Consider the following 26,780-nt stretch of genomic DNA (forward strand, 5'->3'; position numbering starts at 1 on the left):
CATGTTTCAAAAAGCCTTACACAATGTAACTACACATAGAGACAGAGTGAGAGCTCTCGCTATGTCCTCCCCTCTTTGTTAGTGGCGTGATGACAACATGTAGCAGCCAGTCTGTTATAGTGTTCACTGTCAGGCTGCAGCCAGAGGAGCGAGCTGCTCACCACTCACCACTCAACCTGCCACACTAACTACCTGCTTTAACATCCATTTACCCTCCAGACTGGGTTTACTTCTGTTCTACACGACACCGTAAACACCCACAGTGTGACCTCCCTCCGGTTGAGATGGTCGTTTTGACAAATAACAATGAAGAGCAGGATTATATGTGAGTGAGCATTACCAGTCTGTTAGCATTAGCTACTTAGCATTAGCTACTTAGCAATAGCTACTTAGCATTAGCTTGAATTAGCTCCAGTTAAATAGCCAGCTATCTTTAATCACTGCTGGAGCTGTGAGTGGTTTTTAGATTAGAAATAGAGCCAGCTCTCTTGCTTATCATGCTTATCTGGTTGATGTTGACTTTAAGGTTTTAACAGGAGTTTAATGATCTGTCTCTGTTGGCCTTTTAACAGCTGGCAGCTAGCTAGCTATCTGACCTGGATGTGTTGTTGTTTGTGGTTGATTCTGTAAATCCACATTTAAATCACGCCTGGGTGTTTCTACCAACACATCAGCTGATCAGCTGGCACTTCATTCATCACATCAGATTATGATAGAGGGGGCATATATTTAAAAACATGTTGTAATAAAAGCTGTTTTAATGCCACTGTCTGAGAGCTAAGCTTCTAGTCTGCTAAGGTTTAAAGTGAGATTGTATGATATCTAACCTAACTAGCCCAGAAAGAGGTCACAGCATATTGTGTTGCAGTAGTGATGCTACAAGCTAAAAATGGCAACTGACAGGCAGAAACCCAGCAGAGGAGGAGACACCCACTGACCTACATCTGAGGCTCCTGCAGGATGCTCTTCCTTCTTCTGGTCCATTTAACAAGACTGCAGTGATAAAACAGAAGCACCACACTACACTACACTACACTACAGTACAGTAAAGGAGGACCGTATATATCATTACAACATCATCTTATTTGACATATTATGCAAGGAAAGAAGAAGAATACACCAAACAGCTAAAGTGGCTGTGAAAGATGGATAGTCCTCCTTCACTGTACTTTACTGTGGTGCTTCTGTTTTATGGTTTTATGGATCCTGCAGGATGCTCTTCCTCCTCTGGTCCATTTAACAATATTGCAGTGATAAAACAGAAGCAGCACAGTACAGTACAGTACAGTGAAGGAGGACTATCCACCTTTCACAGCCACTTTAGCTGTTTGGTGTCTTCTTTCCTTGGATAATATGTCAGATAAGATTATGTTGTAATGATATACTGTATGGCAGAGGGGTCTCCAACCTGTTTTCCTCTGAGAGCTACTTTGACAAAATGAAAGTGGCAGAGAGCTACTCATATTTTATATTATTGGTAACATTTATTCACATTGCTCTGCTCCACCCAAACCAGCTGAATAAGCTTCTTTTGTGTGAGCATTTAGAAAATGTTGATATCCAACACTCACATTTTCATCAACATCTAAAATTAAGTTTTTTCCTCACGTGCCACTGTGTGGCAGGTCACTGAACATTTCCACTAGCCACACCATTTTTTTGTCTGCCACTTCTGAAGTCTATGTAGAACGCTTTACAATTATAAACACTAGGACTGTGTATTGGCAAGAATCTGGCGATAAGATATGTATCATAATACAGGGGTTACCATTATAATACGATATATTGCGGCGTTACTGTAAGTAAGGTGATATATTGCGTTTACTTTTTTATTAAATCAGATTAGTAGGATCTGCATTTGCATTTATCCCAGAGGACGCATATCTTTGCGAATACAATAAAGCATTGACTGAGTTAATCTTTGCATGTAAACTATTAGCCAGGGTAAAATGCATTTCATTGCTTTTCACTGTACACTGTACTTTTAAATGCATATGACAAATAAACTTGAAACTTGAACTTGAAACCAACCTATCTGCCATGGTGGCAGGTGACCTGAAATTTGTACCTGCCACAGCCAACATCTACCCTGTATTTGGCAGGTGGCAGGTGCCAATTTCATTCCCTGCTTATTTTACTCGTCCTTATTTTCCGTCTGACCACGTATCACTGTATCACATCACATTCCCTTCACATTCCCTTCATCATCTGTAGGTCACATGCATGTATTACATGCATTCAGTCATTTTAACAGTTAGTGAGACGACTCGCATTGCATTGAGTCAACAAGAGAGGTGTATGCTGGAGTGTATCCACTTAGGTGCACTCCTATGGAGTCATTTAAATGTTCATCTGTCAGTCTTGTTCTGAGCTTAGATTTCATGACATTCAAGACAGCCAGCTGGGCCGTATCGCTGGAGTCAACCGACTCATCACACTGGATGGAAAACCATTTGCACCTGTCCATGTCCTGTTCTAGCTGCTCCGCATCTTTAAGATATGACTTTAATGTGAAATTCCCACGCCACATCTGTGTCACCAGTTCCGTCCAAGCGCACCTCCTTCCTACAGAGCTCAGTATTCAAATTGTCAAATCATATTTTAGTTTTTTTTTTTTAGTATATAAATATCACTGACTGTGTTAAATGGGCATATGATATCGTCTCATCGATAAGGTCTGAAGAGCTGTTCTTCCCCTTTAGCAATGGGTTGACTTAATTGAAAACCTGTCCTCTGTTTTCCCAGCCTGATAGAGGAGCGTAAATGCACCTCCCTGCCCAACTCTCCAGCCAAGCGAGTGTCTCCCACCAAAAAGAAGCAGTTCTACATCAACCAAGCCATCCGCAACTCCGACCTCACTCCCCGAGCCAAAGGCAAGAAGAGCCTCCGCCGACTGGAGAACAGTAAGCTCTCATTATGAGATGATATTATATAAGATGTTGTCGTCCACTGCAGGATGGACAATGCCGGACAAACCTGTGCGTGCCCTCAACAATGGAAAAGAGCATGTTCAAATTCATGAATCTGTCAATGAAGCTTTGCGTACATCACCACTGTCCATCTCTCGCTCGTCTTCTTCTCTGAAAATCAGCGCGCTTTCTTGCTAATCTTCTTGAGAGGGACGAGTGCTCCAAAGATGATCTGGAAGTTTGCAGTAACCCGGCGATCCCATCCATCTTCACTGAAGCCTGCACCAACGGAAATTACATAGAGGTGAGTCGTCTTCAGCCGAGTTTAAACGTTGCTGCTCGTTAACGCTGCAGGAGTGGCGTGAGGTCTGTTTTGGTTTCAGGGCTGCATCTAACAATTATTTTCACTCGATTAGTTGTTTGGTCTATAAATATGTCAGAAAAAGGTGTAAAATGTTGATCAGTGTTTCCAAAAGCCCAAGACGACGTCCTCAAATGTCTTGTTTTATCCACAACTCAAAGATATTTAGTTTATTGTCATAGAGGAGTAAAGAAACCAGAAAATATTCACTTTTAAGAAGCTGGAATCAGAGAATTTTGATTTTTTTTTTCTTAAAAAATGACAAAAACCGGATTAATCGATTATTAAAACAGTTGCAGATTAATGTAATAGTTGACAACTAATTGATTAATCATTGCAGCTCTACTTGGTTTTGGCTTTTCTGTTTTTCTTCCCAGCATTAAAGACTGTCTAAGTTTAAATACAGGTGAGTTTTGGTGTATGTTTTAAGTTTTCAATTCCTTACAAAAGCCAGAGACTAAGAGCTTGTCTTATATCATTGATCAAAGCTTGATCAAATCTAAAAGCACTCAGTCAAACAAGTATTAGTTTATAATCGACTCTTCTTCCTCTTGTTCTTTTAGCCATGGAATGACTTCATGAATTGCTCCGGCGAGGAGCAGGAGAGGCTGCTGTCTCTGCTGGAGCAGGAGGAGGCCAAGAAGAAAAACACCAGCCGGCCTCTCAAAGACGAGAGGAATGGTGAGCGTCTCAGTCCGTGCTTGTTTGTAAGATGGTTGTTTTAAGTGACGGCTGTTTAGTCTGACCGTCACTCATCTCTTCACAGTAAATCCTGCCTTCACTGCTCAGGACTGCTTCCAGAGAATCGATCGCAGGCTGCGAGCGACTCTTAAACGGAAACAAATCCCCATGGTGAGTATCATCTTTTCATCGTACGTGGTAGGAGTCTACATACCCACAGTAGCTTTGAGCTTAAGTTAAAGTTTGATCGCCTCAACCTTTAATTAACTCTCTGTCCATATGGTGAAGACATTTTGACTTTTCTCTCTTACATCTCTGCTGTGGATCAAACTCAGAGGCTTCACCAGCTTTTTGTCTCATAGTCACCATCGCAAAAGTCTTTTTTTCCTTCTCCTAGTTAACCTGTACGTCATTGGCTATTTTTGGCTCTGTAGAAAACAGTGACGTGCTGTTCCAGATTCTTGCAAACAGGTTTTACCACAACCGTGACTCAGCATAAAAGCCTGCAGAAGTTCAGTGTTTGGCTCAAGCACAAACCGTGCTCGAGGACACATGATTGCTTGCTGCCACCCACTATTTTATTTCTCTCCTCACAGGGAACTCTGGAAGTACTTGAGGAAAACCTTCTGAGCGTCTTCATCGCTCAACCTCACTCCGTTTACACAACCAACCTCGCCAGCAGGTACAAATCCTTCTTCTATATTCAGCAGCGTGTCTGCTGGTATTTAAGTTTCAAAAAGCATTGAATTCAATTTCCTCAAAAGTCTTAAAACTAATATACAGAAGTCTTCAATATTTTCTTTAGAGAGAACAAATGCCAAAACATTGGCTTAGCAGTGCTACTTCACAAATGCAGGAGAAGAGAGGAGAGGTTAGACTTGTACTTAGCTTTCTGATCAATAAGTCAGCACCATCGATCTGTAGCTAACACCGGAAAAAAATTGCAGCGGCCTGCTGCGGAAAAGTTGAAACAGAATCAATTTTTGGAGAAACGCAACCAGACGTCACGCTGTGGTGGCCAATCACGTCACTGGTGATCCAGAGCTGTACAACCCAGCCATGAGGGAACAAAAGACGTTAATTGGCATTAATTGTTTAATGGACCATTAAAGTGACTCTCCAACACCGCCCACAACTCTGACGCGAATCACCGCAACACTTGACCTGGTGGCTGAAATACAGGCTGAAAGCTCCGGCTGATGGATCCTGATCATGTTTCCCCTCCTAGAATATATATTATATTAGATTACATGAAACCTCTATGAACTACACACGACGTGGAGTCATTGAAGCAGCAGGATATACAACATGACAAAACAAAAACAGGATGTGAAAAAAAAGGCAAATAATCCTCATTAAACAGACAAGTAGACTGATTTTATTGATCTATGCTGTGAAACTGGTTGATTGTTTCTATTAGTGGTTAGAGGAGACTGAGGAGTGGAAAGTCATTTCTCTGTTTGTGTTTGTGAATCAGCTTTGAGAGACTGCTGCTTCACGCCGTCTGCCAGTTTATGGACCTCGTCTCTGCAAGTGAGTGGAAACACATATTAGACATATATATATATATGAAACTAGTCAGCACTTTTACACGTTAAAAATGGCAGAGAATGTTGTTTGAACATTGGATAACCGTTTGTCAAAGTGTGTTTTTTCCATCTGTGCATTGCAGATTGTGCTCTTAAAGGAACAGTGTGTAACATTTCGGGGGATCTATAAGCAGAAATGGAATATAATATTCATAACTATGTTTTCATTAGTGCATAATCACCTGGAACTAACAATCATGTTTCCGTCAGCTTAGAATGAGCCCTTCATATCTTCATAGGGAGCGGGTCCTCTTCACAGAGTCCGCCACGTTGCTTCGCCATGTTTCTACAGTAGCCCAGAACGAACAAACCAAACACTGGCTCTAGAGAGAGCCTTTCACTTTTTTACGATACATGAAGGCCACCATAGTTCTTCGACTCGCTTGTGAAACTGCGGTAACGTGAGCCGCAGAGTGCAAATCCGTGGTACCGCCAGCCGCCGTCTGATTGCTCCTAAAGTAGTGTTATTATGGTAAAGATGGCAAACGGCGTTACAACGGCTTTGCACTCGACGGCTCGTGTTACAGCAGTCTTGGAAAACGAGGAGGGAGCAGACGCATGTTAAAGGGGAAACTTTGGGAAAAGATATTGGTAGAAACATCGACCATCATAAGCTTATAACATATAACATAACCATAGCACACAAACAGTTGTATTAAAGCTTTTGAGCAAGACATTTATATAGAAATTGTAGCTACTTCTCTGTTTACATAATCCTCTTTACACAGCCTGGCCACAGCCTAATAATGTTTTCCAGTCACATGAGAGTGATCAAAGTGTGTTTGTTTGGTTGGACCTTCAGGCAGCGACTGCAACGGGTCGCGTCAGACTGAAGTGGTGAACAAACAGGAAGAGTTTCTGCCTCCTGGACTTCTGCTGTCTGCCTACTTGGAGCAGATGAGCTGAGATCAGGACCACGTTTCCTCCGCACAGCTGGGCTGCAGGCAGGAGCTCTGAGAGATGTACATGAGTCTGTATGTGTTATCTGGGTAATGATGTCCGCCACGCTCAGAAAGCGGAACTAAAAAAAGCCTTCTTCTCTGGTAGGTGTCTGGTTTCTGTAGGTAATTTTCCATTAGTTTTCTCCATAAACAGGTTAAACATACTAGATGTTACATTTTAAAGCATGTAAGCATGCTCACTGTAGGCATGTTAGTGGTTAGCATTCAGCTCAAAGCACCGCTAAGCCCGAGTACATGAGGTTGACAAAGAATAGAATAACCCTTTTGATTTAGGTAACATGATCTGTTGCACCATCCTCAGGCCAAATTTTACATTTTCTGCCCCACTGATAAAGATCTAATAGTAGAGTTGTTAAAGTTGTTTTTCATCCATCAAAACGTTTTATATTGTATAAGTTAAATACAGCACCATGGAGCTGCGTGGCTCTAATGAACTACTTTCCACACTGCATTGGGAATGAAATGAATTCCCTTTCCCAAGTTTTAAATATCCTCATTAACATACTAATATTATGGGGATCATTTATTCTTAGATTTAAGAATAGTAATCTCACGACCTGATTTGTGATGTAGAATTCACAGTGATGAATTAATGATACAAGCAAATTACATTTCATACTATTAAAACAAACACATTGAAACTAAATCATTTATGAGCTATAAATTAAAGCAACAGGTTAATGAACAGTTTATCCAGGAGTCCCTTTTCACGGTGCAAATGATTAGAGCTGCAACGATTAATCGATTAGCTGTCAACTATTACATTAATCACCAACTATTTTGAGAATCGATTTGAGTAACTTGTTTTAGTAATTCTCTGATTCCAGCTTCTTCATTGTGAATATTTTCTGGTTTCTTTACTCCTCTATTACAGTAAACTGAATATCTTTGAGTTGCGGACTTAACAAGACATTTGAGGTTATCTTAGACTTTGGGAAACACTGATCGACATCTTTCACCATTTTCTGACATTTTATAGACCAAACAACTAATCAATGAATCCAGAAAATAATCAATAGATTAATTAGAAATTAAATTAATTGTTAGTTGCAGCCCTACTTATGATAGAATTTCACAAATCATTAAGTTTAGACAACATGAAATATGACTTTTCAATGGCAAAAATAGGACACTCACACCTGCGTCCCACAGGTAACACAGTCGGGTGATGATGTCACCAACTGATGTCATTACATATCACCAAAGGTTAATTTTATTCCTAAATACAATTTAGGAACATTGCTTCATTACGATCCATGCTAATGGCAATATTCCAACCTCACTGATTGGTGAGAACCAGATTCACAAGATTGTACGAATTCACAGCAGTAAATAATGACAATATTAACCCCAAAAAGTAATGGAAAATTAACTTGAAACCCGTTTGTATAAAGCCTCATATAAAGGTGCTAAGACGGAGGAATGCATCAGGAAATACATCGCTGCCTGTAGGATTTATGTAAGTGGTGAGGTGTGAAGCATGAATATTAATAATCTCTCTACATCGTATGCACAGACACATCTCATCATCGTAGGTAAAAAAAAAAATCTTTTGTCAAGGGTGTGAAATAACAGCTTCTGGTATGCTTGTGAAATAATTATCTCTGTATTATGTGTGAGAAGAAAACTCCCTCTTAAGGTACAATTTCTTGGGGTTTTTCTTTCTGTGTATGTTTCTCTGCTGGTTTTGTCCGGTCTCGTCACCTCGTCTACATCATCTGAAGGAATGCGCTTACATTTAACCAAACTGTCTGTCTATTTTTTCCACTTAGAAGCTAAAGTACATGATAGTATGGCAGCACTGTACTGCTTTCACTGTACGCCGCTGTGGTCGAGGTGTTGATGTTACTTCAGTCGTGGTCAATAATCAAAGACAAGATAAGGAACTATAATAAAGTTAAAAACTGCTATTATTCCTCTACTTTTAGATTAATTCATGGATTTCTTGCTACACGCTCAGTTCTCACTCGGTTTACACACACAGTCAACATTTAAAGCCTCTTTTTTTAACATGTAATATGGTTTAAACTTGAAGGTATACTGTATGTGCAGTAGATGTGTTAGAAAAATAACCACATTTAAGGTGTTTTGATGGTAAAAACCTGCTGAGTTTTGGCTCTACTTTCATCTCAATATTAACATTTAAAACCCCGGAACAGCACTTCTGCCTTACGAATACAAGTTTCTATGTTTTTTTTGTCTGTACATATATTTCTACATTTGTACTTGACTGGATTTTGGAAACAAAAAAAAAATCTTATCCCCGATCTTCTTTTTATGCTGCTTGTCGGCAGTGTAACAAAACTTGACCTGTTGGTGCATTTTGTCAACCAAAGTTTGTGTGTTTGTTTGCGTGGAAATCCAATTTCTCAGGCTCTCAAGTTGTCACTCTGAATGTCAAGTAGTTTATCTCACATGGTGTCGTTTTCTCTGTACTGTATACTCTCTTTGAGAGATGAACTCGTTTTGATCATGTTCACCACAGCACCGCCGCGGTGCGCTGCCAACTTTTTAAATACATTTAGACGTAGTTGTGCTGTAGAAAATGAACTCAGATGATTGACCTGTGCCAAGCCTAAAATAGTTTGAAAGCTTTATACACTAGACTAAGACATCTTTGTGTATTTAATGATATGTGTATGTGCTTCAGTACCTATTTATAATTATCACTGCATCTATTAAAGGATTTAAGATACTTCTTCTCATTTCATTGTGTACTTTTTACTTCAAAATGCTAAAAGCCGTGAAGTGTTGGCAACAAAATGTACTAAATGTTTCAAAAGTAAAAGTGTTTTATTATTATATAGTTTAAATTATTACTGGATTAATATGATTGTATTGATATGTAGTAAATGTCCTTAGTACCTTTCCATCACTTACTGAGGTTGCCTTGTGACCACATTTCCTTTTGCTCGTATTATTCATTTTGCACGGTGCAAGAGTCGCACATGCATGTTAGGCACTTGAGCACATCACCATACAGTATATTTGTTGATGTGCAGTATGGTCTTGTGCAGACTGACGGTTTGCATGCAAGTTTAGAAACATGCAACTATGAAAGTTTTGTCATAATCCATCTGGACCTCCAACAGGATGCTTTAATGAAGACCCTAAAATATTATTTTAAACAGCAGAACATCTCTGTTTTATGACCATTTACCCTTTAAGAGTCTGCAATGAGGCTAAACTAACATATTAGATTCTAAAACATGTAACTCAACCAGTTTTGTTAGAAGATATGCAATCAAGTTAAAACCACTATTCAAAATATTAAATAGAAGTACCAGGAATTTTATATTATATAATAAAAGGATGATAAGTGGGTGCTTTATTTTTAGATAAATTGTTGAGTGAATATTAACTTATGATCCTTTAAACTATTTAAAATAAGTTTCTAAAAAGTTATATTGTAGACCTGCAGTGGTATGACTCCTTCCACTAGATGGCATACTAGTACAAAGAAATACAGGCCATTACCAGGGGTGGAGGAAGTATTCAGATCCTTTACTTAAGTAAAAGAACAAATACCACACTAGAAATACTCTGTTACTAGTAAAAGTCCTGCATTGAAAATGTTACATGAGTAAAAGGAAAATTATCGGAAAATGTACATAAAGTATTAAAAGTAAATGCAGAAAAATGTCCCCTGTGACTGGTATAGTGAGAAATGCCATGACACTTTCAAAATGTTTGTTTTGTCCAAACCTCAAAATTATTAAAAATAAAATGATTAAAAGGACAAGCAGCAAATTGTCACGTTCCAGAAGCTGAAACCATGAAAAATTACTTAAACGATTATCAATATAGTCACCAATTAATACATTTTCTGTCCATCGATTAATCAACTAATCGTTTCAGCTGCACTTGTTGTACATTTTACATCATCTTAATTTGTAAAATAACTAAAGCTGTGCTCTACATATAGGCGGTGGATGAGATAATGTAAATGAATGAGGACTTCACCTTTAATGCAACTGTATGGATGAATGACAATTAGCAGCATTTGTCAGCTATTAATGAAGTGTGGAAATCTGTACTTTGATACAGCAAGAAGACAGCTAACAGCTCAATAGTGGGCAAAGTATCAGTGATCTTAGAACTGCACAATGTCACGTCTAAAATCATGTTATCATATGAAAACACCAACTGTGTTGACAAAGAGGAGCAGACTGAAACTAACCAACGGGAATATAACAACCAGATACTGCTAATTCATATTCAACCCACCTTTGCAGCATCACTAAAGTCTTTCTTGTGATGTGTTCATTTTGTGTACACCCTTAAAAATTAGTTTTTAAAGTTTTAAGTTCAAACTGGCTCTGGCTGGACATAAACTGAAACATTCTTATTATACTTATTTACTAATCATTATATATTTTAATCAAATAAATTAATCAGTTCATCATGAAAGCATGTATCAGATAAGTAAAGCATTTAGAAAAGGCTGAATACTTTAAATATACAGCTCCAACTATTTTCATATTTGCATGCCAAACACAAAGTCACACGAACACTAAGTATTTACATGGAAACAGGAAACCTCAAAAAGCAATGATGTGTGAGTTTTCTGTTTATGTATAATAAGACCAAAGTCATACTACTTGTTGTACTTGTAGAAATAAACGTATCAGGTAGCACAAATGCTGTTAATATTACATGAAATGATTAAAGCTTTATATTTTGGACGCTTGATTATTTCTAAACACACATTTATGTTTTGCACTTTGTTGTGTTCTCATAAATGTTTTTATCACCTGTTTTTTCTTATTTTTTGATGCTCAACATCACAGCTGGTATAAAACTATACACATTTCCTGTGTTTTCCACACCCCGGCTAAAACGCATCAGCCAATGTTTGATTATTTTTATATCAAGTGTGAAATCATACTTGTCATCACCACAGAGAGGAAATGGGACCCGTTTGATATCAATTTAAATTTCTCACCGTGTCATGGTAATGAACACACTTCTCTGCTGGATCCCGTTTCATCTGATGAGGCAGAAGGAGGATCATTTTTCTGTTTTAAATATCTCAAGCTCTTTATTTCAGTAAGCAGCTGCAACCAGCTACTTACCAGTCAGCACTCCAACTGACAAATCAGATTTGGAAATAGATGACATGTCCAATGACTTCAGGAAGCTGTCAACAACTGTGGGATGAGGACAGAAAAGACAATTTCCAGCACTGAGTTTATTTATTAGTTTTCTTTTCAAAAAGTGCAGTTTTTACCACACGGTTTGGTCTATGTGTATATATCATTTTTCCTCTATAAAATGTATAATTAGTTGTTGTGTTTCACATACAGTATATGTGACTCCTAAACGCAGCTTTACCTTGATTAAGATGGAAAAGGGTTCATTAAGTGTATAATGTTGGATTACAGACGTTCTGAACATGTATTTCCTGCTCTAGGGGTATCTGAGGGTCCTTCAACAGTTTTGAATTTTCAAAATATAATATATCAAGATGTGTTGAATAAATTTTTTAAATAATAACGCAGGTTTTAATTTGTTTCACTTTGATATAATATCAGTACCAGAGAGTGACGGAGAGAGATTTTTTTTATATTTTGTTGTGTTATGTAAGGTTGTCTTCAAATCTGCGTCAAATAAGAGCAGTAGCAGTTTCCATCAGTGTGGTAATATCATCTATCTCATGTTTATTATTAATAATCTATTTATTTTAGTCTTAATCATTCATGTTAACAGAGCTCCACAAGTGTTCTGAAAGTAAAAAGTTGGTTTAAGTGAGTTTCCCTCAACTCAATAATCACCTTCATATTTTCAAAATGAATGAAGCTTTGTGAAATTAACTATGAATTATCTATATAAAATAAAATTGAGCATAACTCTATAAATCAGTAATATTACAGGCTGGTTTAATGAAATAAGTCGTGCTTCACTTTAAAGTTTATTTTACGCAGTTTTCACACCAAACTAACTAAGTATTAATTCTCCCATCCAGCCTCCCTGCTGAACAGGGGCTCTCCATCAAGGGGCCGTCACCAAAAATCAACACTGAGAGAAAATGTAAACACGACACACTAAAGGCCTACTATAATTTACATTGTGCACATTAATTAAAAGAAAAAAAAAACTATTGCAGACTGCCTCTAAAATAATTTCATTTGAAGGATTTTTAGAGGCTTGAAGGGGTAAAAGTATCAAGTATTTCACCAGACACACCAGGTTCCCTGGTTGATTACTCACATTAAGACATTTATCTTTTCTTACAGGTTTTTTTTAAATGTTATGTTTAAATATGCAAATGAGGCATTATTTAATGGTAACTTTTGGTGAATTCAGGAGAAATCTACAAACGCAAGTAGAAAAAGTAGTAAAATAAACACCTAAATGTGTATTGTGGATTCCACTAGTCTGAAAGGAGAAATGTTATGGAAGCAAAATAGCCCAAAATGTAAAAATTGACCAGTGCATGAAAAAAATAATATTTTTGCCTGCATGTATCACCTTAAGAAAAAAAATAGAGAGAAAAAAATTATAAAAAAGTCAGATAATAAATAAAAGTAACTTGTAGGGTGCAACTAATGACTAGTGTCATTATTGAATAATCTGTAGATCAATTTCTTAATTAACCGATTAATGCTTTGGTTTATGTCAGAAAATAAGTGAAAAATTCCTGTCCATTTTTGTCTGACTAAATCCTCACAATTGAGAAACTGGAAATACAGAATATTTGGTATTTTTGCTTGAAAAAAAACCCCAACTTAATAAATGATTAATCTTGCAGATTGTTTTGGGGTATTATATCAACTAATAATATCAGTTCTAGTAAATAGTGCAACGGTTCTTTTTTCTTTCTTGTCCCATTAATAATTTTGTGACTACCCAGATTTATACTGTGACTCGCTTTTTGAGAACCAAAAATATTTAAACGCGATTAATCGCATGATTGTCCATAGTTAATTGCAATTAATTGCAAATTAATCACACTTTTTTATATCTGTTCAAAATGTACCTTAAAGGGAGATTTGTCAAGTATTTAATACTATTATCAGCATGGTAGTGGGCAAATATGCTTGCTTTATGTAAATATATGTATATATTTATTATTGAAAATCAATTAGCAACACAAAAAAATTACAAATATTGTCCAGGAACCCTCACAGGTACTGCATTTAGCATAAAAAATATACTCAAATCATAACATGGCAAACTGCAGCCCAACAGACAACAACAGCTGTCAGTGTGTCAGTGTGCTGACTTGACTATGACTTGCCCCAAACTGCATGTGATTATCATAAAGTGGGCATGTCTGTTAAGGGGAGACTCGTGGGTACCCATAGAACCCATTTACATTCACATGTCTTGAGGTCAGAGGTCAAGGGACCCCTTTGAAAATGGCCATGACAGATTTTCCTCGCCAAAATTTAGTGTAAGTTTGGAGCGTTATTTAACCTCCTTCTTGTACTTAGTATGACATGGTTGGTATCAATTGATTCCTTAGGTTTTCTAGTTCATATGATGCCAGTATCGCCACTCTAGCTTTAAAACTGAGCCCATTACAACCTAAAAATCTCAAGTTGCTTTAATACATTGAAGAAATAAAAAACAAAGAAATTAGTAATTAGTAGTTATTATTTCGTTAACTTTGACAGCCCAACTGCAAACATAATGCAGTATGTGTAATTTTAGATATACAGTAGATATATACGTATTGTGATATGGTACATTTTCTGGCAAATCAATTGAGGTCAGAGGTCAAGGGACCCCTTTGAAAAATGACCATGCCAGTTTTTCCTCTGCAAAATTTAGTTTGGAGCTTGTTTATTATCGCGGTAACTTTGACAGCCCTATATTTTATACATTTTTACTAACAATCTATACATGCAAATGTCTGTTTTAAGTTAAGGGTTCATCTGAGAAGAACACCTGTAGGGAGTTAATAAAATGTAAAGTCAGTTTGAGCTTGTGTGCATCATCTTTGGACAGCCCCTCTCACAGTATAGGCTGCATCTCCACCTCTCTCTGCTCCACTATATGATGCATTTACAGACCTCCCCTGCCCGGGTGGTGTGGGGTGTAGGGTGTGGGGTGTATGGTATGGGGGGGCTGGCCCCTGCTGATTCAGAGGTTAGGAATTTGCATCTGATTACTGTTTGTCAACCAATGATGTGACTGTGCAGGCTGGAGAGTCTCTCCACGCCTCTCTCTGCTCTGCTCTGCTCTGCTCTGCCTGACTGACTGAACGGTGTGCGGGGCTTCTCTCTCACACCGACACTCAAACTCTCTCAAACACACAATTACACGCAAAAGAACAGATGCGTGGATATCACGCACTCACATGAAACCACTTTATTTCTAGCTTGGTAAACACACGAACCACCTCTCCTCTTCCTCTTTCTGGTGTTTCTCTGTGTGTTAATCGGAGGAGGGGGAGACAGACTGGATTCAGAGACACGGGAGGAAAACAGGAATGTTTCTTCCGGTTCCAAAGAGTATAAAACCCGAACGGAAGCCGATGTGGTGAGTTTATATCTCTATTTATTGTGCCTTATGTTATATACCGTCTTTATAAATCATTTATGTGTGGCTTCCTTTTTATCTGCTGCTTTACTCGTCACTTACAGGACGCAGCTTCTTTTTTCTTCTTTTTTTAATCGATGTTATCAATCCGTCTGATCGATATGTGTATTGCTGAGGAGGTAGCGGATGGACTCACCTGCCATATGTCACCCAACGGACGTCATTTAACATGCGCTGACTTACTGGCACTATTTCATGTGATCAAATCTAACGGAAAGTGTTTTATTGGTTTTATTACGAGCTTTTTTCGGGCGGTTACACCGAGTTTTCAAAAATAGAATGTCAGCAGTGGTCGTTCGAATTTAACGTTACTGTCAGTTACAAAAGTGTCAACGGTTCTAACAGCTATCGTTCGAATTTCCGACCGTTAGCCGTTGATTTCACGTTCTTCTCCTCACTAACATTCTATCACTATGCTAAACCATAACTCTGCTCACTGCTTCAGTTAATATAAGCTGATTATTGACAGTATTATCCGCTGCTTTAGCTATAGAGGCAAATTACGGATAAACCAACTGCTCATGTGTTTGCTATTAAAAGATATATATGTGGGGCAAAATTGCTAATTAAAATTCAATTATTTAAATGGTGCCAACATTTTTTTTTAGTTTTACAACGAACATCCTCTTACGTCTTAACATCCTATTGACCTTTATATATATACAGTATATGTAAAATATAAAAGCCAGTGCAGCATCTACAAGGCCTTAAAGTTTGGTCTGTTAAAATGTCATGTTGGGGGGTCAAAGCAGAGACAGTTGGGGGATTGAGGTCTAAATGTGGCTTTATGGAGGGATTTCAAGCTGCTCTCTATTATTTTTGCTACCAGCATTAATAATAACGTCCATACGTCCAGAAGAGTCCATATGAACGCCCCCCTCATGTTGTATTCACAACCTCGTAAGTGGAAAGTTTCTGAAAGCTCTGAGTTCACGATTTGTGACGCGTTTGTTGACGTTGTCAGAAATGGCGGAGGCCTTGGAAGTTAATTTTTCTAATAAAAATAAAAATGTATATATGGTAATTTTAGTCGTATATTTTTTTTCTTCATCATTTTATAATATGTCTGAGGAAAATGTTGACATTCCCAACGGTCCCATGTTTTTCCTCTGTCATTATGTCTTTGCATTTCCTGCATTATGTTACCCACTTGCTAGCTTGCTAAATTGTTAGCCTCTGTGGCTTCTAGACGCCGACAGTAACGTTGATATTGCCGTTGCTTAGTAGCGGTGTTCTCAGGACTTAACCACTTGAACGTCAAGCGTATTGTGTACACGACTTCCTATGTTGTAAACACGAGCTCACTAGTTTCATTTTAAGGCACAAATAGCCATATGTATTATTCTCAAATAGGCCATTCTTCATAATAAGTACTTTTGGTATATTTTGCTTGTAATACTCTCTTTCTGTTTTGTATTGTATTGCTAGTTTTATTGAGTAATATATCTGAGTACTTCTTCCACCACTGCAGAGTGGTAATGATGTTGTAATGTTGTGGTAATATTGGTTTTGGCAGGGCTGCATTGTCCAAATAAGAGGACTACACAAATGTCTGTCCTGTTCAAGAGCTGAACACGGATAATCAGCCTCCACGTATTTAAAGATGTAAAACTAACTATCAGAGATTAACACAGACGTCGACCTATCTCATTAGAATATCCAATTGATAGAATTTCACAAAAGTCTTCAGGCTGTCTCCCTCAAGTGAAATCCCTTAAATTGTTATGTCTGTTTGAAGAGCATAACAAAGGTGGAGTAGATGGATAAAATACTCTGACAGCATCTGTTAGTGGCTGAGATCAAGACAAGTCCAACATGTCAAGGCAATGATATGGACACAATGAGCTGCCTTCAGTGCTACAGCAGGGTGTTGGGAAAATCCACTGTATCCTACATGACGTCAGTGGATATGAGGAGGGGGCAGCGAGCTTGTCATCTCAAGTGGATTCAAAAAGAGCTCAGTAGTTTGGCGTGCTACTGTGTGTTTCAGGAGAGGTTGGTTGAACGTGCCAAGCTGAAGAACCTCAGAGCCACAACCAAAGCTGACTTTTTTGTGGTTGGTGTTATAGTTTCTCACCAAGTAGTAGGGGGGCAGGGGAGCGCAGGCACAGGAAGCTGGTTTGGCTTTAAAGTCTCGTATAGCGCTTTGTCTGAATGACCTTAAACATATATGTTCTGAAAACAGTCTGGTTTCAGTGGAGAGTTTCATTGTTCTGGTGTCTGATCTAAATACAGTTTCAGAGGCTTTTCCACCTTGTCAAGAATGAGGAATACTAACATATTTAAGTGTAAAAACAAACTCAAGATATTGGCCCATTCTACTGTGAAACTGAGATGACAGGAACACTGTTATGAAATGTCTTTGGCGATGAAAGTCAAAGTACTCTGACCTATTTCCTGTTTACTGTGACGTCACAAATTAGTATTTTGAAACCTTAAAACCTGCAACAGAAATCTGATCGACAGGAGCAGGAGGAAGAGGAAGCCTACTTTAGGATTTTTATGGAGAAAAGAGGATTTTCAGTGCTTATGGGATGACAATTTTTTTAGGCCAACCAGGAAGTTAGCTTCACCCTGGGTTCCCTTGACAAAAACAGATAGGATTTTTCCATTGGGTTATGGATTATTGCAGAAAATAAGTTCTGTGGCAAACAAACGTTTATGATACTTACACGTTTTGTTCAGCAAGATAAGCTTCACAAATGAACACCACTTTTATGATTACGAGTCGACGTGATGACGTTTAGTAGTCTCATTTAGCCACTTGTTAGCAACCGCCTTTTTTAAGACAAATAAAGGCTCCAAAATTCACGAGTGGGATATTTATTGATGTATTTTATGTCGTAGAACTAAATGTTAACCACAGACCTTATTTCAGGCATCTAACTAAATACCCATTCAAACACCTTACTGGCTTCTTTGGCAGGGAAACCAGCCATCATTTGCTGGCGTGTTTCCATTTAAAATTTGACTCGAAAAATGGATTTCAGCAGGCGAGTCGCTCTCCTACACCAAATGTCCTCCATGTGATTTCTCAAAGTTGTGATTGACAAACAAAACGAAAGTGTGAGGTGTTAAATTGTGGCACCTGCGTCTTCCCAATGGGATTATTAAGCACTGAAATTCTTAAGAGAGATTTTCCAGGCCCTTATTGCACCCTGCACCCCACCATCATCCAATCACATTATAGAGGCTTGCCCACAAATTGCTAATCTGTTGGGTCCAATCTGGCATATGGTATCCTGTGTTTCCAATGGAGAGAAACACTGTTGCAGTGAGAAGCGGGTAGAGGGGGGTGTTTACGTTGTGATTGGCCCATTGTGGATTAGAAACGTATGGCCGGCGATCAAGTTCAGGTCTTAAAAGGCCTCCCCTTTCTTTTGCATAATGCTGGCTGTCCCTAATAAGTTGCATTCGTTATTATGAAACCAGGTTTACATAGAGACGCTTGTTGTTGCTCTTGATTTGAAGAACTGACAGATGTGTTGTATTTTTGCAGAAACTCTGTAATTTCCCATCAAAGAGAGGTGTTGAAAGAGTGGCAGACCTTGACCCGGCGATATATCAATATAATATTAATATTGTGGTTTCACATATTGTAGGATTTTGGTTATTAAACTATGATGCTATAGCTTGATTATTGTGTCTTTCTAGGCTGAAAAGCTGCATTAGATATACAATGCAGTAGGGCTGGTGGTGGTGGTAGGGCGATATAAAAATGTCTATCTTATATATTATTCTATATTGTTTCTATCACGATATAGGCTAGGCTACTTGATTCTTTTTTTCTCTATAATTTCACTTAAATCTGTTATGATCATTTTGCACTAAAGTTCTTAATTAAATGAGAAAATACTCCTTACTCAGTACTTTTCATTTGTCAAATATTTAATTCACACAGGAGTATATCAAAATAGGCTATTTATTTATTGAATAACCAGAAAACATGCTATATTGTGATATATATCGTTACCTTACAATGCAGGTTTCTTAAGTTATTAGTCTGTTACAGCCTGTGGGAATGAACGCCTTCCCACCACTTGGTCATTTTGCAAACATTTTCGATTGTCAATATTAGCTTAATAGATTTAGACTGCTGTAACTACGTCAATATCAAAAGTATCGCCTCAAGGAAAATGTCTTTTTCATGAAGGAAAGGCTTCGGTTACAGTTGACACACTTCTAGAAAGAAACTCATTAATATTCTACTTGTTACTCCACTACATGTATTTGACAGCTGTAGTTACTAGTTTCAGATTAATAATAGTAATACAAAGTGTAAGTAACAGTTGCAGCTAGGACTGTGTATAAGAATCTGGCGATATGATACGCATCATGATACAGGGGTAACGATTCAATATATTGCAATACTGTAAGCAAGGCCATATATTGTATATATGTAATTTTAGGAAAACTGTCATAGTATAAAGAACACACCAGAAATGAACCATTTTAGGATAGGCAAAAATAACACATTATACTACACCCTACTGCATGTGATTATCATAAAGTGGGCATGTCTGTAAAGGGGAGACTCGTGGGTACCCATAGAACCCATTTTCATTCACATATCTTAAGGTCAGAGGTCAAGGGACCCCATTGAAAATCGCTATGCCAGTTTTTCCTCACCAAAATTGAGCCTAACTTTGGAGCATTATTTAACCTCCTTCTTGACACCAATGGATTCCTTCGGTTTTCTAGTTCCATATGAAACCAACTGAGCCCACTACAACCTCCTGGCCGTCAGATATTTAAGAGGTTAATTAAAAATCGATCGAGTATTTTGGATAATCTACAGTATCGCACAACATGATATCGCGATGTGTATCGATATTTTCTTACATCCCTTGTTGCAGCCCTAATTTGACTGTCATTTGTTGCTGTCCAGAATGTTTTCATATCAGAGGAGCACCTTTTAATGAAAACCCAATAGCAGCGTGATACACTGTAGGTCTTATAGGCCATAGCTGACACATTGTGTTGCTGCTTGGCCATCAAACCATGTCTGTCCTCTCATAGCTTTGCTTTGTGGCGGTATTTGTACTTTATGTCTTGTTGTTTTGATGTCTTGGTCCCCGGGAGTGTTCCTCCTACCATCCCATCTAGATCCCGTGTTCCGTTTGTCGGTGATGTTTGCAGGTCCACACGCCTCAGTGTGTTTAAGTGTGTCCAATGTACACATCAAGATGCAAAGCAGGTCGCCTTATTATTCAAACGTTACAAGCAGAAATCCACACAGCTTCCTGTCAGCGCCTGATCACAGCCCGAGGGTATTTAAGCAGCTAGTGTGATATACAAATAGCATGCTCAGTTAATCTCCGAGCATCATGGCTCAGTGAGCGGCAGTCGCTGGCAGTTGGCCACTAAACTGGTTAGTGGCTGTGAATTAATGACGAGACAAACGGGTCTGACGCCTGTTGGTTGTCTTATTATCAAGCTATAATCCTATACAGGGTTCCAGAGGCTGTTTTTTAGGTGTTATGTTATAAGGTCGTGGGCGTTGCCTTAAGGTCTATTGTGTCACTTGAATGTTTCAGTAATAATAACCCACCTGCAGGGATCAGCCTACATTGCATCAATGTGAGTGCTGTCCGCACGCCACACGTTTCCAAGCCATTAAAGAAGTGGGAAGCATCGTGGCTTGGCTGACTTTCAGCTGCTACTGTGCCAAAAGCTACATTTCCGAAGGGCCTGTACAGCACGCGGGGCTTTTACTCTGTTATCCTGCCAAAAAATGCAGGAAAAAAACCTCGCAAGTTACTTCACTGCCTGGGCCGGAGCCATGGGGGAATCCCAGCAGGGCTGACGGTGACGCAGGCAGAGATCAGACTAAAGACGGGTCTGAGCTTTCGGGATGCCCTGCAGTTCCTGAACCGAGCTGCTAGTACAGTTGTTGGCTTTGTGTTTTCAGTCCGCGGCTGACCGCAATCTATCCTGGTACTTGTCTGCCTGGATACCAGCACACAGCTGCAACACGCTGACACGTCCATCAAACCCAGAAGCATTTCATATTTGCGCCCGCTAGCGCTGGCAGCCTGCCCAAGCAATCAAAAGCTAATTTAATCAGATCCATGCCCAATGATACGCATCCCTCATGAGTTTTTTATTAGGCACATGGAGCTCTAATCCACATTTAGCACTGAAGTGACAGTTTGTGTTCTGGATGTCTCCATGTAAAACGCACACAGAGCTCTTTATCTAAGATTTCCACTCATCCATCGCCCCTCCGCAGACAAAAGACTTGATTGTTAAAGATCACAATGCAGTGACGTGACTGCACAGTCACCATATAACCAACACGTTAATCCAGTTTGGGACGCTCATGCCATTCAATGAAAATGCAACCCCCCCACCCCACCCGACCTCCCCCGCACTAGAGGAACTATCATCGTACCGTCAGTCTAGAGTTACAATAGCAGTGCATTGAACTCTGCGAGCAGCGACATGCAGCCTGTCTCCTCAATCCCAGTTTTTATGGCAAAGTCAGTCTAATCACATGAGGAATTTGACTCGGTCAGAAAACAGCACAGATTTAAAGACAATTTTAAAAATGGGTCATTTAGGTCAGTTGTAGAGACATTAAAGCAGTTTTTAGTAGCTATATTCCAGGAAATTAGTTTCCCCTATACAACCATCACATGGTTTTCTGGTGATTACACGAATAGGAAGCTAGAAGATTGAGTAATAAAAGAACAAATTGAAATGTACAGTGACAGCTGTACAAAAATGAAGCAATCCAGTAAACTCTATTGCTGTCAAGCTTTGTTTTTTGTTTTTTTAAATCTGTCAAGATTGTGTCAGAAAAGTGTTGATTGAAGTGAACATTTCAACCAAGTGCAGAGTCTGACACAAGACCGACTGATGTAGAGAGCCATTGTTTTCCTTTAGTAGCAACTCCTTAAGAATGGCCTGTGTTTCTCCACCAGAGCTGTCATCACATGAGATTGATGTTTGCTCTCATAATACTACAGTCTCCACGTGAAGCTGTAACATGGCGAGGTCAATATCCACCAGTGAGGCGGCGGACATAAATGCCAGCAGACGTTTCAGCTGAATCAGCAGAGACATTTTTTTCTTTTTCATTTTAACCATTCGTCTGATGACTTTTCCTGCGGGTAGAGGAAGTCCTTCCATAGAGCACAGTTCAAGTGTTTTGTGCATTTTCCCTGTGGGCTGTCCTGTGTTTAAAGGCAGGGTTGGTTAACATTTTAGAAACATTTTTTGTTATAGTAAGGCTGGACACACAGATTTTCGAAATGTGGGAGACCCCACACATAACGACATGTTATGATTCATTTAACAGTTTTGTTCCTACAGTGTGTGGTGCGCAACAATTTGGCCAAAACAGCACAACACACACTAACAGATTCAAAGAGTCCCAAATAAAAAATAAAATAGAAATCTCACAAAATCACTCGCAAACGTGACCTTAGTGTAAACAAACATGGTGGACGACCTGGCAGGATGAATAAGCGTTTTGTTTAGGTTTTATAGCTCATGCATTAGCCGCGCCCACCATGACGGCAGCGGTCGTCTTTCCGCTTCAGTCAGCTCGGTTCACAGTTGGCTATCGTCCTTTCCCACGTGACCGCGTCATGGGCTGTCCTCGGGGTTCCCCACCAACAACAGGATATCCAATCATAAACATTGAACATGTTTAATATTTATGATTCATGTAAAAAACACTCCTAACATACCTCACCACTAAAGGAATATCTGGAAACATAATCTTTCGAACCATCAAAATATTGGAGCTTTGCTGTCGATTGTCGGGAGGAGGGGGAATAAGGCCCAGAATCGGCTTGATTCTCATGTGTACCCGGCATTAGTTAAAATTATCATTACATCCAGACAGCAGACAATAAATCAAATGCTCTGACAGAAAAATAAAAAAAAATGTGTGTATCTAGTATCTGTGGCAGTCACAGGACTGTAATAAACCCGACCCCTCCAATCATTTAAATCAGCCCGAATGCAATGTTTGGACGGGCCACCTACCTGTATACCTGTCTACCTGCGTGCACTCTGCCCGTGCCCTCATTGTGCGTCACCGCAGTCTTCCACCTGTGAGTACAAACAATAGCCATGTTCGTTGTTTATGTACATTATGATCATTTTGGGGGGAGCGGCTTTGGGGGAGGCCTGATGGCACAGCTGTCAGTGTTGCCAACTTGGTGACTTTCTCTCTAGATTTAGGGACTTTTGGAGCTCGTGCTGCTACTTTCATTGGAGACGAGTTGGCCACACTGGGCTGGGTTTTTCAGCTGAATCATTTTTTAAAAATCTAGTGTACTCTTGCTAGTTTCTCAAGATTGCCCACCCTGCCTTTAAGTAGCACATGTCTATATATATATATGATATTTTCAACCCACATAGGAATGTTTCAGTTTACTTGTAGTGTTTGATTCCTTTTCACTCAAGATTTGGTGTGTTGTTTTTTAACATTTACTTCTATTTCTTTCTCTTAGTCACACATAGCTGATATCTTGTGTGTCTTTAGTTTTTAATACCACACGTGTTTTTTCCAGTGTTGCTCTATTTTTAGAGTGGAAAAGCCCCTAAGACACTGATCATTAATGTTGCTTGCTAGTAATCTAGTTAGTAGAAAAGTTGAGCTTTCTCTAATATGGCACTCTGAGTAAAGTGCCGTAAAGACGAGCATCAGACAAATAAATACATGAAACGTGAATTTCCCTGCGAGATATACTACGTACCAGCACAGAGAGATGCTTTTTCTGCTATTTCCTTCACTCATTTCCAAGTGGACAACTCTTGAATCCAGACTATATAACTATATAATATTCATTTATCACACACACTGTAACATCAGTTGCTACAAATTACGTTGAGCCTATTGCTTGCCCAGCTGAGTCCTGTTGCTTGATAGATTGCCACAGATTTCACTGCTGAGAAGAAGTGGATCACTGGATTATTTTTGCTATATGCCCACTTAATTTATGGCATAGCTGGGGCTAATCAGATTTGGCTCGCTGTGTTGCCTCGGCTCGCTGGAAGAGGTCAGTGGAAAGTGCGTGACGAGCCTGCGCGACACTTCCTCAATGATCTTGTTGTTGGTGCAGCGAGGCTCAATGGAGCCTGTGTTATTGGCTTGCGAGGTAATACTGCGAGGAATGTGAGAGAGGGACACATAATCAAGACCAGCACCACTGACCGACTTCTTGTTTTTATGCTTTTTTCCCCCTTTTTTATGTAGGAAGGATCATGAATGGCTACTGTTTGGCTCCGTGCTCTTTAGCTTCTGTCATATTCAATGCTAACCAGTGTTTACATGGAGAGGTAGTGCTACAAACAAAGCTATCAGAACATCAAACTTTATATAAAAGTAATCTAACATTAAACAATTAGCAAAAAAAAGATTTTGATATAAAATTGTTGCATTGAAATTAAAATAAAATATAGCACTCAATGTATGCAGTGAATCTTAATAAATATAGATTGTAATACTACTATGTTCCTATATGTATGTTGCAGCTAGAATTACTTTAATATTTATTTGATTCCCCAGACTGTGAAGGCTTTTTATTAAATTCTATTCACCACTATTTTCATTTATGAAGCATTTAGTTTTTAGATAGAGGACTTTCCTTGTTAATCGCCAGGCCTCTCAGTGCAACCGGATCTTACAGGAAGTCCCATAAATTACACGATATTACAAGGAAAATCTGCGTGTCATGAGGACGCATTTTAGGCTTTTTGTGTGTCATTTGTACACAACAAAACTACGTTTACGTCTGCAGTTGGTTTTGGCAACAGAACCACTTTGTTAGGTTTAGGAAAAACGTCATGGTTGGGCTTAAAATAAGTACGTAAACTCAGTAAAATACGTTTGGAAACCAAGTAAAAATAATACTGAAAGCACTTCACAAACGTCACTAACTTACAAAACACCGGTCTCTTCGTTGAAGCCCTGTGTTTGTTGGACCCGCCTGCCATAAGCAGTCTTTCTCTGTTTTTATTCTACGTCACCAGCTCTGAGCGTGGCATATTCACTCGGATGCGTCTACATTGTGCAGTAATTACTACATGGCGTACAAATGACACACCAAAAGCGAGAATGGCGTTCTTATTGCACGCTAAATGCCTTGCACATTATTGTGTCATTCATATACCTTTTCGAGCGACGGTTGCGGCCTGAAAAGGGGAGATATCAAAAAAGATGCTCAGACACGATGCTTCCTCTCTGGCAGCTTCATTGAGAATGTATTATTTCAGAAGTATTTACATACAGGGTACGTACGTTTTTTTTAACCCTGTTAACCTTTTTTCTTTACGTTTGAACCTTTTTTGTAAAGACATTTATAGGACTTTTTACATTTAAAGTTATGACCTATTTATAAATGAATTCCCTTTGTCCCGATGAACTAGATCAATATTCAGCTTCCTAATAAAATCAATCTATCACACGGCCGGGCCTCTCAGTTAGATCTTGACTGTATGGAGATTGAATGTTTTTGCCAGGTGCACAACATAGCATTGGACACATGGCACTAATTTCTTTTATAACATTTACTCCTCGTGCGCCTTTAGATTTATTAGCAGCCTGTCCTTGGAAAAAAAGAGACAAAAACTCACCTCCCCGGCTTGATTTAAGCTGTGGGTAAGCACTCGAAGCTGTTCATTTAAGCAAATATTTCTTTATATAAAGCAAACAAATCAGAAGGCAGTTGCTGTGCCGGGTTGTTTTTTCTGTTAAGAGCTATTTGCATATTAAGATCATTGTTATTTAAAAAGGTACATATGTAAACAAATGTAAACAGTAGTTATACACTCAACGAGTTTGAAGTAAGAGAGGTGGTTGTGTCTATTTCCCCTGAGGTCTTCAGTATCTTTTATGATACTGTTATTCTACATGTAGGGAGTTAAGTACAAAACAAGGAAGAAAACCCTCTGAAGTGCGTTAACACTCAAAGTTTTCTAGCTCTCATTTGTAAGGTTCGGAGAAAGGTCAACTCATTTTGTAGGCGTAATCATTTTACAGTGTAGTGTTTTGCGCTTCAATCTCCATTGTGATGTATCAAACGGATATATTCATATCAGACTTTCTGGCGCCATGACGGTTAGAAACCAGCAGAGAAGTATCATGTTTGTCCAGGAGTGTATGTGTTGATAACATCAGTACAAAGCCTGTTTCACTACTAACATAGCAGCAGTATAGAACACACTGACAAACGGTGCATGACAAGTGCTGAGTGACAATATGATGAAAGACACTTCTCTCCACACATTTACTGTACACTGAAGCTGGCTGTGATAGGAATGATCTGTCGACTGCAAGTCAGGTTTTATTCAAAACAGGTGTAGCATGAGCATGAAAGCTGATTTGATAAAGAAAGTACAACAAGTGCACCAACAGGAAATCCAAGGAAGACATTGACAGTACCACCCATAACTGATTTACATGTGATCTTTAGGAAGCGAAGGCAGGAAACACCAGCAAAAGAGACAAAACAGCATGTGGATTATACTTGAAGAATCTGGTTTTCCAGTCAAGCGGAACAGAGAGACGTTCATTTTTATACCCGGTTGTAAGTCTCGCACCCAGTTCACCTCAAAATAACCACACGGCTTTATCAGGCAACAAAGATGTTTTGTTCTTTCAGTTCATAAAAGGAAATGAAAGACTTTTATTCCAAATGTTGAAATGCAAGATCTGCACTGGCACATAAAAACAAAACTACTAATGAAACCCCTGGTGTTAAAGTCTGTGTTG

The 26,780-nt window shown here is 38.9% G+C and overlaps 2 protein-coding genes and 1 long non-coding RNA gene across 4 annotated transcripts in view; 2 read left to right on the forward strand and 1 right to left on the reverse strand.

The window, feature by feature from the left end:
- Positions 1-119: 119 nt before the first annotated feature.
- Positions 120-9,197, forward strand: r3hdm4 (R3H domain containing 4). Its single transcript, XM_074634679.1, has 8 exons — positions 120-325; positions 2,746-2,903; positions 3,092-3,213; positions 3,834-3,951; positions 4,037-4,122; positions 4,548-4,633; positions 5,429-5,484; positions 6,343-9,197. Exons 1-8 carry the CDS (start codon positions 285-287, stop codon positions 6,444-6,446), a joined length of 771 nt encoding a protein of 256 aa, XP_074490780.1. The 5' UTR covers positions 120-284; the 3' UTR covers positions 6,447-9,197.
- LOC141767414 (uncharacterized) lies at positions 6,476-15,320 on the reverse strand. The gene is made up of 4 exons (XR_012593837.1): positions 15,186-15,320; positions 11,578-11,652; positions 11,448-11,492; positions 6,476-6,598 (listed from the first exon to the last, which is right to left on the reverse strand). It is a non-coding gene; the product is annotated as an uncharacterized LOC141767414 (long non-coding RNA).
- The window catches only part of arid3a (AT-rich interactive domain 3A), a 50,908-nt gene continuing 38,774 nt past the window's right edge, over positions 14,647-26,780 (forward strand). Inside the window, exon 1 of one of the 2 annotated variants that reach the window (XM_074634672.1) lies at positions 14,647-14,989. The gene's annotated coding sequence lies outside the window, so the exon portion shown is untranslated. The remainder of the gene's footprint in view (positions 14,990-26,780) is intronic. The other variant, XM_074634674.1, reaches the window with a different exon arrangement.

This window comes from Sebastes fasciatus, chromosome 5 (assembly GCF_043250625.1).
Source record: "Sebastes fasciatus isolate fSebFas1 chromosome 5, fSebFas1.pri, whole genome shotgun sequence".
Taxonomy (NCBI): Eukaryota; Metazoa; Chordata; class Actinopteri; order Perciformes; family Sebastidae; genus Sebastes; species Sebastes fasciatus.